Below are 16,011 nucleotides of genomic sequence, written 5' to 3'. Positions count from 1 at the left end.
ACATTCACATATATTGTATTAATATATATATATATTCATTAGTTTTTATCAAAATATATATATGCTTATTTTTGTGTTAAATTTTAAAAACATTCACATATATTGTATTAATATATATATATATTCATTAGTTTTTATCAAAATATATATATGCTTATTTTTGTGTTAAATTTTAAAAACATTCACATATATTTTAGAAAATATATTTATTTATCTGACTAGCATTTAATTATAAATTTTTTTATATCTAACTATAAATTTTATAATAAAATATTATTTTCAGATAACAACAGAATATATCTAAGAATTATCTTATGTTGTAAAACATGTTTTTATTTTTGAAATTTTTATTATATTTATTTATAGTCAATTATCTATATAATATATAAATATAATAGTATTAATAGAAATTCGTTTTTATTTTTTGACTAATTTATATAATTATCCATTAAGGGTATAAATGATATTAACCGCTCTAACTTTTAACGTGAGAACTCCGTTGCAAAAATTTAATAGTAACTATTTTCAAACTAGGTTAAGACCCGCGCCTTGCGCGGAATGAACATTATATATATAAATTATTTTATATATTATATGTTTATAACATATTATGAAATATTAAATATATATTGAATAATTAAAAAGTCATTATCTACTACTTATATAATTAAATTAGTGCGGACATATAAATAAATTTTATAAATCGAAAAAATATTTTTTCTATTTGATATGATGTATAATTAAATTTAAATGATAGTAACATACATATGGTATATTTTAATATTAATATTTATTGGATGATGTTTTTTGCTCATATTTGTTTTTTATCATTTGTATCTGCTATAGAAAAAAATCTAAATTAGTGATAACAAAATTTTCACTGTGGGATTAATTGTTTACGTAATTTATAACATTTTAAAAAATTAAGTCGTCAATATTTTTTCAAAATTTTTATCAAAAAATGTTCAAAGTAAATTTAAAAATTAAGATATTTATGTATTTTTATATGGCATATAGTTTAATTAAAAATGATACATAGATTTATATATCTTTTATTTTTGATACTTATTAAATGAGACTTTCAGCTTATATATTTTTTAATTATTTGTATCATGTCATAACAAAAGTTTTAAATCGTAGATCACAAAATTTGAATGTGAAATTTTTAACAGTTTTAGTAATTTATACTCGTTTTTAAAAATTCAAAATATAATATATAAATAATAATTATATATAAAATTCATTAAGGGTAACATTGACTTTAACCACTTAATTTATTTTAAATTGTTTTATATCTTACTTTTAAAATTTATAATTGAAAATATGTTATAAGATAACAACAAAATATATAGGAATTATCTTTTAAAAAAATATTATTAATAAAAGTTCGTTTTTGATTATATAATAAATTATATATAAAATTCATTAAGGGTAACATTGACTTTAACCACTTAATTTATTTTAAATTGTTTTATATCTTACTTTTAAAATTTATAATTGAAAATATGTTATAAGATAACAACAAAATATATAGGAATTATCTTTTAAAAAAATATTATTAATAAAAGTTCGTTTTTGATTATATAATAAATTATATATAAAATTCATTAAGGGTAACATTGACTTTAACCACTTAATTTATTTTAAATTGTTTTATATCTTACTTTTAAAATTTATAATTGAAAATATGTTATAAGATAACAACAAAATATATAGGAATTATCTTTTAAAAAAATATTATTAATAAAAGTTCGTTTTTGATTATATAATAAATTATATATAAAATTCATTAAGGGTAGTATAGATATTAACCGCTCTAACTTTGAACGTGATAGCTCAGTTGCAAAAATTTACTTCGCAAATAATAGTATAGATTAAATATTTATTCGTTAAGGGTATAAACGATTTATTATTAATTTTAATCACTTTTTTAGTCAGATAGATTTGAAATTCGTTTTTATTTTTTGCTAATTTATATAATTATTCATTAAGGATATAAACGATATTAACCACTCTAACTTTAACGTAAAAGCTCCGTTGCAAAAATTTACTTCGCAAATAATAGTATAGACTTTATATCAGATATTTCTCCCTCAAGCTAGTCAGAAAAACTATGATGATCAACAATATTTTGAGAAAAAAGTTATGGTTGAAGTAAGTAGATAATAATAAATAATAACGATTATAGTTGTGTACCAGCTGTTATAGTATTTCAACTATTGACAAATATACTTCAGAAAATTTTAGTCAAAAACAAAATATACTTCAGAAAAAGACCATCATGGCCAGTGGCGGAGCCACCTTGTTATGAGGAGGGACAGTAAGTTACATTAGAATAATGGCCGTACGAAATATATCGATTAAAATATATATTATATTAAGCATTAGGAAAGATCCGTATGGGTGCCTTAGAGTATGATTATTGGGAGGTTTCTAGCGTGGAGTTCTTAGCGGAATATAAGAATCCGTCTCTTAATTTTTAACTAAAAAAACTAAGAACCGGTTTTTAAATAAGAGTTTTAAGAGCCGGTTCTTAACTTTTTTAGTTAAAAGTTAAGAGATGGGTTCTTATATCACGCTAAAAACTCCATTCTAAGAACTTTCAATAATCATGTTCTTATAGTCGATAGAAAAAAAAAAGTATTATTTACCTTTTTTTGGAAAAAAATACGAGGAAAGAAAGAAGACGAATATCTGAAAAGTTTCCACTAATACAGAAAATTTTGGGAGAGGGTGAGGAATTGTGAGAAAGATAAAAAAGAAAAAAAAATAATGGTTCGTGTTTGAACATTTACTATGTCATGGTTACTAGAGAACAAAACACTTGGAAATTAAGGACGAGTTAGATTTACTTAAGAGAGTTTACTGAACTTTAAAATTACGTGAAAATATATGAAGCATATATATATGATTCCTTTTCTGATGTGCTAGCTTCTAAGGTTTCTTGCAATTCTTGCCTAGACAAAAAGCAACCCCATCGGTTTAAAACCTTTGTTAATTAGATTACTTCTAGGTTTACTTGTTATAGGAAAGTCCAAAACCAGTGCCATTCTCTTCAAAGTAGACACGACTTTGCTTGCAGCATCTTTGAACATAAGTCTTTTATTTTATTTTTTTTTGTTTAACCTGGGGGTGTTCCGGGCCCCCGGCGAGGCCCAGACTAATCCCCAAGGGGAGGTGCAGTCCACGGATAGACTCTCTTTCCGGGTATTCAAATGGGCCCTAAAGCGTAGGTCCATATCCATGTGGGGTGACAGGGATTGGCAGTTCGCCACAGCCTGGTGTCGAACCCGTGAGCAAGACAATTGGCCCGCAGGGTTCGCAACCAAGTCTTTTATTCCTCTATTTTTTAGTGTTGCAGGACCCCTATAATTATTTATGGATACTTGGTACAAATTCTTTTAGCTTTACTCTAAAGATACAAATTAAAGTGGGTGAATTACTTCTTCTTTTTTTGGTTTTAATGGGTGTAGATTTTTTAGAATGTACCGAAAACAAACATGTTACTCTCCTTATACAAAAAAACATGTATACTCTCAAATTCAATGTAAAATACAGGAAGTCATAAAAAAAAATATGTATACAAAAGAAACAGCACATCAATGTAGAGAAGAAAGAAACTGAAATCTTTATACAAACTTAATCTAAAGACGTTAACTTATACATGGTAAATTTTACAATACCTTGAGATATTCTCATTAAATATTGAAACGAAATTGATATTCCTGATCCTGACCATGGTGTGACTGTGTGAGCATTGTGACGAGTTTCTGATGAACTTATCATAAACAAGAGAAGCATAGGAACTAGAGAGGCTGCGATTTGTCACTATCTCAGTGGTTATTGTTTTAAAAATTAGTACATTTTTTGCCTATTTTTATTATTAATCTTAGGACAGTAAGAGAGGAAGAACAGTATTGAAAGGAGGAGCACGCCAAAAAGAATCAGTATCAAAATGGCCATCGACATCATCGTACAGTGTCAGTGCTTCGTCACGTGTCTTGTACTTATTGGTTTAACCTGTGCGACAACTGTTCCTTACTGAAGTATAGGGAAATTAGGGGACATGTGCATAGTAGGGAAAATATTAAGTCTATGATATTGTCTATATATTATGTATTAATGACAAAACTATCTTGCTGGTGTGTTTCATTAACCACATGATTTTCTTTTATAGTTTGTTTGTTATTACAAATAAACCAAACTCATATATGACTCACCTGAAGAATGAAATAATGAAAAAGAGTCATTGAGAATAAGCAGTAACGACAACGGTTCCAACAATGGTGGTAAATGGAGATCGGTGGTTGTGTCGAGTATTTCCTACTATGTCATAATCATAATCATGTATAATATAATCACGTAGTGGATGAAATCTAATTTTGTAACTAGTTAATTCATTTCTGTGACTGACTATACTACATACCATATAGTATAGTCCTAATTTTGGAGTGTCAACAACATCACGCGCACGCGTTTAGATGGAGATTTCAGTTATATTTATGTGCAAATTGTCTCATCCGCCAAATATAACCGTAGAATGGCTATATTCTTATTTATTTACTCTGTTATGAATATTGAGCAAATTCATCCAATTAAAAGTTAAAAGCCGGATCTTAACTTTTAACTGTTAAAAGTTAAGAGTCGGGTTCTTATATTCCGCTAAGAATTCCACCATAATAAGCCTCCCCCCCCCTCCATTAATCATGCTCTAAGCATTAAATAATAATCTTTTTCGTCAATTCAGTTTCTGATTTCTAGTTTGGAATATGTATGCTGTTCTAGTTTATAAAAAGTCTCAAGTTTTTGCTACAGTCTTTTTCTAGAACAAAGGCTTTCTATTGAATTGCATGAGAAATAAAAAAGCCCCGTCAAGCTTAAGTGGTATGGGTCTTGCCCTAGTGTCTTTTTTTCTTTCTTTTTTGCTCATAGTGTCTTGTTTTCTTCTTTTATTTGCCCATAGTGTCTAATACAAGCCCATATTACATACCAAAGATCATTTTTGAACCAATTTTCAACCAAACAGAGAATAGAAGGGAAGTGAACCATCCCCCGATGGATATCTTGAGTAGAGAGGTGAGCTTTAGTGTTGACTGAATCAATGATGTGAACCAGATAACCAGAGCATTGATCTCCGACGAAAGCGAGTGGTTTTACTCTTTGAACGTGGGCATCGGTTACGGATGAGCGCATCAATGGAGTAGATAATGGACGCATGCTATCTGAACGTAATTATTATTGTTTATTAATATGTGAGAATAATGGTTTTAGATCGTTGATGAAATGGAATATTTATGTGAAAGATGCAATGTGCCACTAAAACAGGGAGAGTGACTCACAAATATGTAGCTGGAGGCTAACCATCTGTAACAGTCAATCAGTATACATATTTATTATACTCTTAAAAAGCTCACTAATCAAGATTAGGAAAAGTTCCATAGCCTTTTTTATGCGGGAAGGCTTTTGTACTACTCGTAATAGTCTTTGTTTGTTAGGAACTGAGCAAAAGGAAAAAGAGTAGATTGAAAACTTACTCGTTGCATCTATCAATCGGAGTTCTTATCTAGAAACAGGTTTGCAGATTGTATTTAAGCGGAAGCAGTGACAGGGCAACTCTCCTTTGGCAAGTGACAGAGCCAAGTAGCCATGAACACACACACAAAAAGAGCACATCTCACTGTCTCGTGCCAATAGAAAGATGCCCTATTACTGCTCCTCTTATTGTTAACTTTCTCCTTCTAGCTCCATTGTGCCTTCTCCTTCTTCTTTTTGTCCTACGAGAGAAGGTTGCTTGGTTAGTCTTGGTCTCATGGGTTGAGTATATATATATATAAATTTCTAATAAAATAATGGTAATTTTTTGGCATTTGAGTGGTTGAGAGAATAGAAGAGATGCTTTGATGGGTTATTCCATGGATATCCATCCCCATTTTCTTTTTTTTCGAAGTGTTGCCTTTTCATGATGCTGTTTCTCTTGTCTATCATTATGTTGCTTCATGATGAAGCCATTCAAGGGGAGGTACATTTAAACCCACCCAGGTTCAAAGGTATGTTTTTACTAACGAAGCATTTGAACTTTCATATGTATACATTCACACATGCCCACATGTAACATATTCATGGTTTCATGTGTAGCGAGTACTATAATGATTTTTGTTTTCCTTGACAATCAATATGTAGAAGAATCATGTGATTGTGAAAGTGGAAATTTTGGAATAAGAATTAATAATGGCATATCCTTTTTCAAGGGGGAATTCTATGAATATCCATAAGGCTAAAACGGATCGTTTCGACGAGAATGTGATCTCTGATTTATGCTTTTATGAAGAGCCGAAAAATTGTGCTGAGTCATTTGACTGACCCGTTACAAAGTCAACCAAATCTCATTCTCACTTCTTGTTTTGCAAGTTGTGTAGTTGCTGCTCATGTTCCTTGCGTTCTACGTTAAGAGACATCCTATACTTATGGTTTTCGATTTACATATGGTTTCATCATAACTTCTTCAAGAAATTGACATCAAGAGCTGATAACAACTCGTAAGGAACTGACCGACAAATCTCCAAATCTGATTCAAAATCCTTTTTTTCATATAAATCTCAAGAAACAAAATAGCTAAAATCATTTTTAAGCCCAAGTAACTTAAGAAAAAAACATCTCATGATGTCAAGCCCAAACAACTTGAGAAAAACATCTCATGATGTCAAGCTTTCTGACTATCAAAAATGAATTTGGGTTTTGTTTTTGTATACAGTCAATTGAAGGTCTTTTAATGGGCTAGGCGCAAAATAATCCCATAAAATCATTAGTTTTAAAAAACTGGAACAAACCGATGACCAGAAGTTCGTTCACTCAGAGCACCATTATCCTGGTTTCTTTTAATGGGTTCTATGTTAAATGGACTATTTATTTAAATCAAAAGGGAAATTAAATGGGTGTTACCGATTCTTAATTTGGCTATTTGGGAACCGATTTGGGAAGGGTTTGTTCCGGCACGTGTCAGCTTCTCAAAAAAGGAGATTTATTTTGTTTTTCTTTTCTTCCTCTCTTCGCGATCTCCGTCTCTCTCTCTTGTCGATCTCCCTCTTCTCTCTTGATCTCCGGCTTCTCTCTTCTCTCTTCGCTCTTGATCTCCGCCGGAGAACGCGTGAAAGCTATCAGTCTGATCCGTAACAGACGAAGCCATCCTCCGCCTCAATCTCATCGCCTCCTTCTTTGATCTCGGTTCGACCGCCTCAATCTCATCGCCTCCTTCTCTCTTCTCTTAGCCCAAAACTCAAGTCTTCTCCAGAATCCCTGATCTCGCTTCCTCTCTGATTGCAGGCAGGCGACCACTCCATCTAAGCAAAGGTAGATTCGATTAATCATGTTTTTGTAGAGTAGAATTTTTAAACTATTTTGGTCTAAACGATTTAGTTATTGGGTTTTGAATAGGGGAGGTATGATGAGGATTGGATCGATCAGACCCGAGTATGAGTTCGATGATGAGGATTCGATCGATCTTGCATGTTTCCATCTCCACGAAGCTGGTAAAGTCTTCACATGTCTACTAAAACGTTGATGATCATTCTCCGAGTATAGGATCAAATCGATAACCTTTTTCATTTTTTGTTGCTTGTAGATGTGTTTGTTCAGCCTTGCGTTCTTCTGGATCTTTAAGGCCTGTCCAGGTAAAGTTTCATGTTTTATTACTCTTGTTTGAGGCTTAATTACGAGCGGATTGAAGTTATTGCCTAGCTACTGATTTACTCTTGTTGGAAGTATAATTGATTGAGATGTATCTTTGTTATTGGATTAACTGACATTTGTTGAAGAAGGTATATGTGATAAGTTATAATTAGAGAGGATAACATCAATTTAAGAGCTTTTTTATTGAGTTGTTTTGTTACCTATCTCAGTTAATTGATTTTATTTGATATGTATGTTCATTCTCTTAATTAAATCTTTTGTATGTCTTCATTGTGCTGCAAGTAATGTCTTCGTGGCTGAAGGTTCTGTAGCTAGGACATTGTTTCTGTCTTCGCAACCACAACCTGAGACTATCGTAGAGGTAATTTTCCACTGAGTTAGGGTTAAATGCTTGTCTGAGATATTCTTTATTGCTCTTGTCTGGAAAGTAGTTGACTGAGGTTTAAATGCTTGTCTGAGTTAGTGTTGAATCCGCGTGTGATGAAAGTAGTTGATAGAGGGTTTAATGCTTGGTTTAGTGTTGTATTAGGAGTGTGAGATAGGTAATAAATATGTTAGATTTCTGTCAACTCATGTAATAAACCCATTCTCTTCTCCTCTATTAAATCTGGTTCCATCTATCTTTCTTTTCATCTTCTCGAAAGCATCATTCTTATCTTTCTATTTGTCTTGTAACACATTTCTTCCTTTTTCTCTCTTCTTCGAAATTTGTCTCTATGGATTCAACGAATCCATATACTGAGACCGCCAATTTTGTTGACCTTCTTACAAGTCAACAAGGTTGTGTCCCTCCTCAAGCCTTTCGTTATGATGGTTTCTCGCATGGTGGGGAGTTCGGATCATCACAAGTCCCTGTCTATAGTACTCACTGTACTGACACTGCAAGCATCGGTGAACAGACACCATCAGAGGGACGACAGAGGAAGAAATGGAGTCTCACCGAGGATGTTGTGCTTATTAGCGCATGGTTGAACACTAGCAAGGACCCTGTTGTAGGCAACGAGCAAAGAGCTGGTGCTTTCTGGAAGCGGATAGCTGCTTACTTTGCAGCTAGTCCAAAGGTGCAAGGTGGTGAAAAGCGAGAGTCAATCCAGCGCAAGCAGAGGTGGCAGAAGATAAATGATCTCGTCTCCAAGTTTTATGGATCCTATGAGGCGGCAACAAGACAGAAGACAAGTGGAATGAATGAGAATGATGTAGTTAAGCTGGCACACGAGATCTTCCACAATGATCACAAGATGAAATTCAATCTTCAACATGCGTGGGAGGAGCTGCGGTTTGACCAGAAATGGTGTGAAGTAGCTAGTAGTAAGCTTGATGGAAGCAGTAAGAAGCGCAAGTGTGACGATGGGGCTCAGTCCGAAAGCTCTCACGCAACCCCCAATGATGGTGAGCAACGTCCTCCTGGTGTTAAGGCATCAAAACGAGGAAGTGGTAAGAGAACCAATGAAGACCTCAAGGATGTCTCAGAGATAAAGAGCTTGTGGGCAATTAAGGAGAAAGATTTGGAAGTGAAAGAAAGATTGTCCAGGATAGCCTGCTTGAGACTCTCATTGCCAAAAAAGAGCCTCTCTCTGACTTTGAAGAAGCTTTAAAGACGAAGATTATTTCAGAAATGTTGGGTAAGCTTCTTAACTTCTTATTTGGCAAGTTCTGCTTCTTACTTAGTGTAGTTCTCATTGTTTTTGTTTTATGTTGGTTCTATTACTTATGTTACTCATTTGCTCTATATCAGGCGGCTCAGTGTAGGTCTCATTGTTGCTCTCTATCAGGCGGCAACACTTACCGAAGGGTGAGCACATCTCTCTCTCTTTTATTGTATTGTTGTCTTGTATTGTATTGTTTTTTCTTATGGCTTCTGTTCATCGCAGAGTGGAGCATTGTGGTCTTCTGGTCTTATTTGTCACGGACGTTGAAAAGCAAATGTTGTTTTGTTGTTTTCTTGTGTCAGAGCTTGTTGTGTCGTTGTTGGTTTGTTGTGTCACGGAAGTAGCTACTGTTTTCTTGTTTTGTTGTGTCACGGAAGAAGCTTTGTGATATGTTTGTTGTTTTGTAGTCTCATTGTCTTTAAAATGAGATACACTCTTTGTGACTTTTGTAATGAATGTATTCAGTTCCCCTCTATCACATTTCTACTCTCAGTTTTTTAAAACTTCAGCTCGAGATAAGTCAAAAATCATATTGCCAAACGAGTTTATTGTGTATGTGAGTTGCCAAATGAGAGATACCAATACATTGGTCTTCCTACTTGATATTGCCAAATGAGAGCTACCAAAAATCATATTGCCAAAGAGAGCTACCAAGCTCTTTTCTTACATCAGGTAACAACATATCAACATACGGTAAGAGTGGATCCAACACATACAATATTTACGCATCAGTTACATAGCATTTTGTATGTGAGTTGTTATAAAGTATTAAAGTATTAAAGCTTATAAAGTATTGAAGTATTAAAGAAAATGGCATTGTGTATGTGAGTTGTTATCAAACATAGCATTTTGAGATGTTATCAAACATAGTATTTTGAGGCTTGTTTAAAAATTTAGCGTGTGTCGCATATTAATATGTTATGCAATCATGCTTGGTATAATTTAAAAGTTATTTAAATGTTTATTGGTGCAGGTTAAACGTTTAGTCCATAGGCATGGCATCTTCTTCTCGTAATCATAATGATTCTGATAATTTTGATCAAGCTTTTGATCAATATTTTGATGAACGTTTTGATCAAACGATCGAGAATCTTGTCGTTGCTTCTAGTGGTCAACAAGAGGAGAGGCGGGAAAGGAAAAAACGTGTTTATATCGAAAGAAACCGTGAAGCAGGCCATATACGTTTATGGAATGATTATTTCAGTGAAACTCCAACGTATCCTGAAAATTTATTCCGACGACGATTTAGAATGAACAGGCGATTGTTCATGCACATTGTTGATCGACTCTCCAACGAAGTTCACTTCTTTCGCCAAAAGAAAGATGGTCTTGGAAGGCTTGGGCTCTCTACACTCCAAAAGTGTACCGCATCTATTCGTGTCTTGGCATATGGTAATGCGGCTGATACGGTCGACGAATACCTCCGGCTCGGTGAAACTACAACTCGGGCGTGTGTGGAAAATTTTGTGGAAGGAATAATAAATTTATTCGGCGAGGAGTACCAAAGAAGACCAACACCCGCTGATCTTCAACGTCTACTTGTTATTGGTGAGCATCGTGGATTTCCCGAGATGATAGGAAGCATCGATTGTATGCATTGGGAGTGGAAGAATTGTCCCACCGCTTGGAAAGGGCAATATTCTTGTGGTTCGGGTAAACCAACCATCGTTTTAGAGGCGGTTGCTTCATATGATCTCTGGATATGGCATGCATTTTTTGGACCTCCAGGTACCTTAAATGATATCAATGTTCTTGATCGCTCACCTGTTTTTGATGACATAATAAACGGTCAAGCTCCGCAAGTCACTTACTCCGTCAATGGAAGAGAGTAGCATTTGGCTTACTATCTCACCGATGGTATTTACCCGAAATGGGCAACTTTTATCCAATCTATTCAAATACCACAAGGCCCGAAAGCAGTTTTATTTGCTCAACGTCAAGAAGCTGCCCGAAAAGATGTCGAGCGTGCTTTTGGAGTCTTGCAAGCTCGTTTTGCCATTGTTAAGAATCCCGCACTTTTTTTGGGATAAAGTCAAAATTGGGAATATTATGAGAGCATGTATCATACTCCATAATATGATAGTAGAAGACGAACGAGATGGATACACTCAATTTAATATTTCAGAGTTCCAACAAGGAGAAGACGCCGGAAGTTCACATGTCGATCTCACGTATTCTACAGATATGCCTTCAAATATCGCCAATATGATGGGTGTTCGAACTCGAATTCGTGATAAACAAATGCATCAACGCCTCAAAGCTGATTTGGTTGAACATATATGGCATAAATTTGGATGTGATGACGACAACAACTGAGCTCCGATGCTTCTTTCAAATAATTCTCGTTTATTTTAGTAATCTTTGTTTTTATGTTTTTATTTTAAATCCTATGTTGAAAATGTTATCTTTTAATATGTTTTATGTAATAAATAAATTTTATCTTAAAAAAAAATTATAATTTTTTTTTTTTAAGAACCTTTAGTTAAGAAACTACTATTGGAGACACAAAATCGAACAGTTTCTTAACTAGATTTCTTAAGTCCACTAAGTAGACTTATATAATTAAATAATTATTAAGGACCTCATTAGTGTTTCTATGGATAAAGATGGTCTGAGAAGTCAGAACCGAATAATTAATTGATTCGCCGTGTTGAAAACAGTAACCACAATTGTGACTTTTTTTCATTTACAATTCAACGAATGGAAATTATTACTAATATCATTTACACCCAAAATATTTCTGAATTATCATGTAAGTCCTCGTGGTCTCTGCTTTTGCTCTGTTTCGTTCAAATATTTATAAATTTTCTTTAATATATACATAAATACACATATACTTACAAAGGAAAAAGTATGGTTCAAACAAAATTAAAAGAAACAAAAACGTTTTTGTATATATATTAAACTTTTCTAGAGAAGTAAAAAGGTGCGATCCTGAGAACAAGACCGGGAAAGACATCATCCGGGTCATGGATATGCGGGTTTCGCTCAACTATAAACGGGTCGCCACATTTATCTCCGATGGTGTGAAGTGTTTCTCCTTCTCCGACAACGTAGATTTCTTCACAAGGTTTCTCTGAGAACTGAAACCCTCTGACCGAATCATTAGAAGCGTTGTTCTCTCGAACGGATAACATAAGTATTAAAGACAGCAACACAACAGCAGAACACCAAGCAGCGATGTCTGAAGAAGCTGTTCTTGAACCTCCCATGTCTTTTAGTTATATAAAGCTGTTGGAATTTTCTATCAGTTTTGAGTATATATTGGGTGTTTGACATGCGATCGAGTGGGTTTATTTATATTGGTGACATAGGTTAGGGTACTTTCGTCTTTACTGCTAAGGGGGTTATGTGTTGTGCTGTGTTGTGTTGGTTGGGTTTGAGACTTGGTCTCTTGTAGCACAGGTAACGGTAGTGACTCACTAAAGGAGATTATACTTTTGGTCAAGACGGAGATTATACATTTGTTATGTCTTTTTAACTATTCTTTCAATTCTACGAAAACGATTAGTAATAGTTTTTTCACGCACTTTAAAAAAAATCTGCAAGACAAAAAAAAAAGTCTTTCTAATACCATATTTTCAAAAAAAAAAATTTATCTCAATAGAAATTATCTTAATTAATATGGATAAAGACAAAATAAATTGATATGGATAAAATGAATAATTTTAAAAATTACTTTTAAAACATAAATTAAATCTTTCTGAAAAAAAACGTCTATTTTCATGGAACAGAATGAATATTTTTTTCTAATGAGTCATATTTATCAATATCACTGATTATTATGAGTTTATCTTGTTTGGTTCTTTTAGAATAGTTTTGTGTCTACATCAGCCAACACTCTTGGTGGAAAATATTGAATATATTTGTATATGCTATTGCTATAAAACTAAATGTACGTTAACAGGTTATGATGTGTAATGTAATTAGCTAACTGAAGGTCATGGAAATTGGAACGTAGTCTTCCAAAGTAGCCCGCCGTTGAATGTCACGAAAGTTATACTATTACTCTACAAAAGCCAACGCTCCAACTACCTTTTTGATTACTTTATTAACCTCATCACTTTCAAAATTCTCAAATTACAATAACTCTCCTTAATTTAAAGCAAGTGGTTCACCAGTGTTACCAATATTTTGGTATTTGTCAACGTCTTTTCGACTCTATTATTCATATTTTAAAACGAACCATTCATCTTATCAGTTGTCTGTTCCTATCATACTAGTCACAACATTTGAGGAAAGCATACGATTTAGGAATTTACGTAATTAATCAATATTGTTCAACTATCTATTTTGCTATTAAATATAAATTTTATCAGAAATCAATGAAGACGGGAGAGCAAGCCCATACGTTATGATAATTTGAAGAAATAAACTTATTATCAAAGAAAGATGAATCTCTCCTATATATAGCATCTTACTGAATTTCCATGTAGTGATAAATGCGTAGCAAAGTCTCTTGTTCATATTCTTGATCCTTTCAGCAATAGCGTAAGTACGTCGTAAAAACCTTGAAAAATAAAAGTGAAAAGGAAACATCTAGCGAAATATACACAAAGCAGATGGTGGATCTGATTCATCTAACCAATGATATGTACTTTAATCAAAAACATAACGAACCATTTATGAATGACACAATAAATGCGATAATGATAAAATATTTTGAGTTTCTCATAAAATGCCTCTAGTTAAGGTGGCGAGGCGTAAGACGGTGATAGCACATCATCAAATTACTATTTTCAAAATTCAAAAATATCACTAATGCTTTTCTTTTTATTTAGATGTTTAGATTTGTCTGCATATATCGTGTTGATGTACAAATTGGATTAGGAAGTATGGTGTGAGACTAGAAAATAATTGAAGATGACAAAAAAAAAAAAAAATTGAAGATGAAAATAATGGGAGTCTCTAATTTTGTCAATGGCGTGCGGAAAATGATGACTTGTGGCTAGGGGTGAAAGGCCAACCAAGGTCGGATATAGCTGGTTTTCCGCGAAATCTATTTCAGTAGAGCGTATGATGTCGATGGCCCGAGGTAGAAATCGATAGGAGCGAGGACCAACTGTTAAAATGAAATTTGGCAAAGTCACATCGGTCCATATTCTACAAAAGCAGTCCCAATTCTAGAGGCTTATATTGTCAAGAACGGCTGAAAGTGATCCCAACGTTTATTATATAATGTAAGCATCCATTTAAGTGTTTTCATATGCGCATAGTGGCGCATGAAACGTTATAAAAGTATAACATAAAATATATTTGTTTTAAAATGGTTGTGGCTCTTTTTAAGAGTTTAGATGATTTTATAATCCAACAACCCGTTATGTTCACTCTCATTTATTCAGGTACAATTTGGTGGATTTGTTTTAGCTTTAGTCGTCCAAACGTGATGCATGATATGATATAATAATGCCAGAGTGATCAATAACTTCGTCATGTTTTACAACTAAAAAAAATTTGTGATGGTATCTTTTAGATTTGGTCAATTATCTAAGATCATATTTTAACAATTTTAAGATGGCTAACTTGGTTGATAGATTTACACATGTTATATGCACCATTATATATTTTATTCCCTATATATTAATGGAGTTTTTACCAAAACTAACCCACAACTTGATTTTAACCCCAAACATATATCCAAACTTGAATCAAATGCAAAACTAAACTAAAAGCCTTGTGAAATTACAGTCCAACCCCTTGTGACCAAACAAAAAAACAGAAGCCATTTTTACGAATATAGCCCTAATAAGTCGTCTTAATCCTCTGAGATGTTGGAAGTCGTCTGGATGACGTCAAAGTAAGTCTTCGAGTGTAGCTGATCTTAAAAATAATTTATAATTTTTTTAAAAAATATTTTGATAAGCGAAAAATTAAAATCATGTAATTATAAACAGTTTTAAGTGATATAAATTAAAATATAACAAAATTGAATTGTTTTCAACATAGATAAGTGTAGGTAGTGAATCATGGTATTCTTAGGTCTAGGGTTTGGCAACATATGTTGTAGTATTGTATGTATTCTTAGGGTTAGATTTTGGAAAGCTTAAATGTTTTTTCGAAAAATTAATTTTTTACATATATATGTTTATTTTTGTGTATAGTAAACACTTTTAAAGTTTAATTTGATTTTATGAAATGTTTAATTTTCTTAAAAATTTTAGGCGGGAATATTTGGACGACTTACATGTAAGTCGTCCAAATATTCCCGCCTAAAATTTTTAAGAAAATTATTTTCCCGCTTAAATAATTTAAACCAGAACACTTACTTGTAAGTCGTCTGGGAAGTCTTCTATTTTAGTTTCCCGCTAAAAATATTTTAATTTTCCGCTAAAAATATTAAAGTCTTCTGGACAACTTACAAGTAAGTCGTCTAGGAAGTCGTCTAGGAAGTCGTCTGAACCAAAAATATTTAACCTAATTGGATTTTTTGTCTCCCTATATAAAGAAAATTTTACACATTCTCTCTCTTTCTCTCAAATGGCTGCAACAAATTAAAATGTAATGCCAAACTAAAACTCTCCAAACCCACTCTAATCACTTTGACTTGAAAACACCAAACTTTATATGAATTTTTCAGTTTTGCTCATGTATTTTTTACTAATCTATCTTTTTTTGCAGGTTTTTAATCAGATAGTACTCATCTTCCACTCATTTAAAGGTAGATCTATTAATTTTA

The 16,011-nt window shown here is 32.8% G+C and overlaps 2 protein-coding genes across 2 annotated transcripts; one reads left to right on the top strand and one right to left on the bottom strand.

Annotated features, from left to right (window-relative positions):
* Positions 1-8,402: 8,402 nt before the first annotated feature.
* On the top strand, positions 8,403-9,281 carry LOC106314151 (glutathione S-transferase T3-like). The gene has a single exon (XM_013752083.1). It carries the CDS (start codon positions 8,403-8,405, stop codon positions 9,279-9,281), a length of 879 nt encoding a protein of 292 aa, XP_013607537.1.
* Positions 9,282-12,172: 2,891 nt separating this feature from the next.
* Positions 12,173-12,702, bottom strand: LOC106317205. The gene has a single exon (XM_013755053.1). It carries the CDS (start codon positions 12,545-12,547, stop codon positions 12,236-12,238), a length of 312 nt encoding a protein of 103 aa, XP_013610507.1. The 5' UTR covers positions 12,548-12,702; the 3' UTR covers positions 12,173-12,235.
* Positions 12,703-16,011: the final 3,309 nt, after the last annotated feature.

This window comes from Brassica oleracea, chromosome C9, assembly GCF_000695525.1.
Source record: "Brassica oleracea var. oleracea cultivar TO1000 chromosome C9, BOL, whole genome shotgun sequence".
Classification (NCBI taxonomy): domain Eukaryota; kingdom Viridiplantae; phylum Streptophyta; class Magnoliopsida; order Brassicales; family Brassicaceae; genus Brassica; species Brassica oleracea.
Note: the sequence above shows the minus strand (reverse complement) of the source record. Positions and strands in the feature narration are given on the sequence as shown.